The sequence below is a fragment of the Oryx dammah genome, unplaced genomic scaffold, assembly GCF_014754425.2.
Source record: "Oryx dammah isolate SB20612 unplaced genomic scaffold, SCBI_Odam_1.1 HiC_scaffold_15, whole genome shotgun sequence".
NCBI lineage: Eukaryota > Metazoa > Chordata > Mammalia > Artiodactyla > Bovidae > Oryx > Oryx dammah.
Window position 1 is genome coordinate 43,950,208 of NW_024070199.1, and position 4,359 is coordinate 43,954,566.

Consider the following 4,359-nt stretch of genomic DNA (forward strand, 5'->3'; position numbering starts at 1 on the left):
CCCCCCCCCCCGCCCCCAGGATGGCAGCAGACCCGCCCAGGGCTCCCAGCGCGCCGCCCACACACTCTCGAGGGCCGAGGCTGTCCCCTCCCCCACCCCCGCCGGGGACGCCCCCCCGAGGGGCCGCCGCAGCTGCATCAGCGAGGGCGCAGATTGAGAAGTGAAAGAGGAAGGGAGGCCGAGGTTTCTCTTTCCCTGAGAAACTTCAGGTCCGCAGACGGAGCCGGAGGAGGGGAGGAGGGGAGCCCGCGGGCCGTGCCTCCTAGCCGGGCCCGGGGCCCAGCCCGCCCCCGGCGGGGCGCGCCGCCGGCCACCTACCCAGGTAGACGCCGTAGGTGAGCATTCCGCCCGCGCTGGCCGCCAGCACGTTCTTGAGCACGCCGAGCCGCTTGCGGCGGTAGTAGCGGCGCTCCTCCTCCTCCTCGTTGTAGTTGGGGTACGCGCCCACCAGCTCGTCCAGCTGCGGGGCACCACGGCCGCTCGCAAAGGCGCTTCCCGGCCGCTCCCGCGTCCAGCCCCGCCGCCCCCGGCCCCCGGGGCCGCATCCCACTCCCGCCGGGGAGACCCAGGCCCTCCCGGTCCCCGCGCCCCGACGCCATCCGCGTCCCCGCTCACCGGGGCCTCGGGCCCGTCGGGGACCCCGAGCCGGTCCTCATCGCCCTGCGGCCCCGCGGCCCCCGCCACCGGGTAGAGCGGCGGCTCCGCCTCCATGGCCCGACCCCGCGGGAGGACTCGCCCGGGAGTCCGGCACTTCCTCCCGGCCCTGGGACTGGTCGCGCCCCGCCCCCGGGCCACCTCCTCCGCTAGGGAAGGCCTTGAGCGACTGGGGGCGTGCCTGGCGCGCGCGCGCGCGCGCGTGTGTGTGTGTGTGTGTGTGTGTGTCTGTGTGTGTGTGTGTCTGTGTGTGTGTGTGTGTGTCTGTGTGTCTGTGTGTGTGTGTGTGTGTGTGTGTTCGTTCCACTTCTCTGTGACTCTGTTTCCTCACCTGTAAACCAGGGATTAAAAAGCAGAGACATCACTTTGTCGATAAAGGTCTGTCTAGTCAAAGCTACGGTTTTTTCAGTAGTCCTGAATGGATGTGAAAGTTGGACATAAAGAAGGCTGAGCAGGGAAGAACTGATGCTTCTGAACTCTGGTGTTGGAGAAGACTCCTGAGAGTCCCTTGGACTACAAGGAGATCAAACCAGTCAATCCTAAAGGAAATCAGTCCTGAATATTCATTGGAAGAGCTGATGCTGAAGTTGAAACTCCAGTACTTTGGCCACCTGATGTGAAGAACTGACTCGTTGGAAAAGACCCTGATGCTGGGAAAGATTGAAGGCAGGAGGAGAAGGGGATGACAGAGGATGGGATGGTTGGATGGTATCACCAACTCGATGGACATGAGTTTGAGCAAGTTCTGGGAGTTGGTGTAGACCAGGAAGCCTGGCGTGCTGCAATCCATGTGGTTGCAAAGAGTTGGACACGACTGAGCGACTGAAAACAACAACAACAAACCAGGGGACACTCAGCTCAAAGGGCTATTTCGGGATCGCTGGGGCAATGCAAAGGCTTAGGAGAGTGCCAGGCCCATAATAAGCTCCCCTCAGCCTTACCGCTGTCATCCCTATCCCATCTCCAGGCCCCATCTGGTGTGTTTGCAGGTCACCGAAGAGCCCCCCAAGGATTCCCTGGTGGCTCAGTTGGTAAAGAATCTTCCTGCAATGCAGGAGATGAGAGTTCAATCCTTGGGTCAGGAAAATCCCCTGGAATCTTGGCAATGCCAAGAAATGGCAACCCAATCCAGTATTCTTGGCTGGAAAATTCCATGGAGAAAGGAGCCTGGTGGGCTACTGTCCATGGGGTCCCAAAGAGTGGGACATGACTGAGCGACTAACACTTCACTTCAAAGAGTCCCCGCAACACCCGGGAGAGGCTCCCAGCACAGGACTTGTCAGCCCACACCCACCTCCCGCTCACCCTGAGCTTCCTTTTGCCGGGTCATTGGGAGACAGAAGGTTGTGGGGGCTGCTGGACTGCAGCGGGGTGACCACCTCCAGCACCACACTGCAGCAGGGTTCAGAGCCTCCTGCCCCCTTCTGACTGGACACTGGGTCCGGGGCTTCAGTGAGAGCCCAGGAAATTTCTGCTTTGCTGCAGGTGGTACTCCACAGCTCTGGGTATCTGCCTGGTTAGAAATACCTGGGAAGCTTTTAAAAATATTGGTTCCAGGATAGTGTCTGGTGTTGGGAAAACTAGATAACTACATGCTCAAAATGAAATTGGACCTCTCTCTGAAGGTACTCACAGAAATTAACTTGAAATGGATCAAAGACACTGTGTTGTTCAGTTGCTCAGTCACATCTGACTCTTTGCAACTCCATGGACTGCAGCACGCCAGGCTTCCCTGTCCAGCACCATCTCCCAGAGTTTGCTCAAACTCGTGTCCATTGAGTCGGTGATGCCATCCAACCATCTCATCCTCTGCCACCCTCTTCTCCTCTTGCCTTTAATCTTGCCCAGGATCAGGGTCTTTTCCAATGAGCCGACTCTTCACATCAAGTGGCCAAAGTATTGGAGTTTCCGCTTCAGCTCAGTCCTTCCAATGAATATTCAGGGTTGATTTCCTTTAGGATGGACTGGTTTGATTTCCTTGCTGTCCAAGGGACTCTCAAGAGTCTTCTCCAGCACCACAGTTCAAAGACATCAATTCTTTGGCTCTCAGCCTTTTTTTATTGTCCAGCTCTCACATCCATACACGACTACTAGAAAAACCATAGCTTTGACTATATGGGTGTTTGTAGGCAAAGACACATAATACCTAATAACCTAATACCTAATAAAACTCCTAGAAGAAAATGTAGTAGCTCCTGAGAGTCATGTACACACTTCTATATTAAAAATAGATAACCAACAAGGACCTATTGCATAGCACATGGAACTCTATTTAATGTTATATGCCAGCCTGGATGGGAGTGAGGTTGGGGGAGAAAAGATACTGTGTAAGTGTGGCTGAGTTGCTTAGTTGCTCACCTGAAGCTGCCACAACAGTGTTAATCGGCTATATCCCCAATACAAAACAAAAAGTTTAAAGCTTGAAAAAAAATAGTAGTTTCTCAATATGGATCTTGCAATGATGTCTCAGTTATGACATCAAAAGCACAAACAACAAAAGAAAAAAAAATCAACAGGTAGGACTATATCAACTTAAAAGTTTCTACACCTGATACAAAGAGCTGACTCGTTAGAAAAGACCCTGATGCTGGGAGAGATTGAAGGCAGGAGGAGAAGGGGATAACAGAGGGTGAGATGGTTGGATGGCATCACCAACTCAATGGACAGGAGTTTTAGTAAGCTCTGGGAGTTGGTGATGGACAGGGAAGCTTGGCGTGCTGCAGTCCATGGGGTTGCAAAGAGTCGGACATGACTGAGCGACTGAACTGAACTGAACACTGCAAAAGAAACAATTAAAATAAAAAGGCACCCTATAGGACTACCTTGGTGATCCAGTGGTTGAGAATCCTCTTGCCAATGCAGGGGACACAGTCTTGGTCCCTGGTCCAGGAAGATTCCATGTGCTGAGGGGGCAGCGCCAGCACTACTGAAACCTGTGCTTGCGTGCTCCAGAGCCCATGCTCCGAAATAAGAGAAGCCACCACAAGGAGAGGGCTTCTCTGGGGGCTCAGCTGGTGAAGAATCCGCCTGCGATGCGGGAGACCTGCGTTCGATCCCTGGTCAGGAAGATCCCCTGGAGAAGGGAAAGGCTACCCACTCCAGTATTCTGGCCTGGAGAATTCCACGGACTGTATAGTCCATGGGGTCGCAAAGAGTCAGACACGACTGGGCGACTTTCACTTTCACCATAAGGAGAGGCCTATGCACCATAACTCCCGCCCACTGCAACTAGAGAAAGCCCAGGCACAGCAACAAAGACCCAGCGCAGCCAAAACATAAAATAATAAAGTAACATGGCAGATAGACGGGGAAACAGTGGAAACAGTGGCTGACTTTATTTTTCTGGGCTCCAAAATCACTGGGGATGGTGATTGCGGCCATGAAATTAAGAGACGCTTGCTCCTTGGAAGGAAAGTTATGACCAACCTAGACAGCAGATTAAGAAGCAGAGACATTACTTTGCTAACAAAGGTCTGTCTAGTCAAGGCTATGGTTTTTCCAATGGTCATGTATGGATGTGAGAGTTGGACTATAAAGAAAGCTGAGTGCTGAAGAACTGATTCTTTTGAACTATGGTGTTGGAGAAGACTCTTGAGAGTCTGTTGGACTGCAAGGAGATCCAACCAGTCCATCCTAAAGGAGATCAGTCCTGAGTGTTCATTGATAGGACTGATGTTGAAGCTGAAACTCGAATACTTTGGCCCT

General features: G+C 53.6%; 1 protein-coding gene across 1 annotated transcript in view; it reads right to left on the minus strand.

Annotated features, from left to right (window-relative positions):
• Positions 1 to 761, minus strand: part of UNC93B1 (unc-93 homolog B1, TLR signaling regulator) — a 9,924-nt gene extending 9,163 nt beyond the window's left edge. Inside the window, exons 1-2 of the mRNA XM_040256471.1 lie at positions 616 to 761; positions 319 to 460 (exon numbers count right to left, since the gene is read on the minus strand). Coding sequence (XP_040112405.1) covers positions 319 to 460; positions 616 to 711 — 238 coding nt within the window. The 5' untranslated portion in view covers positions 712 to 761. The remainder of the gene's footprint in view (positions 1 to 318; positions 461 to 615) is intronic.
• Between the last annotated feature and the right edge of the window lie 3,598 nt (positions 762 to 4,359).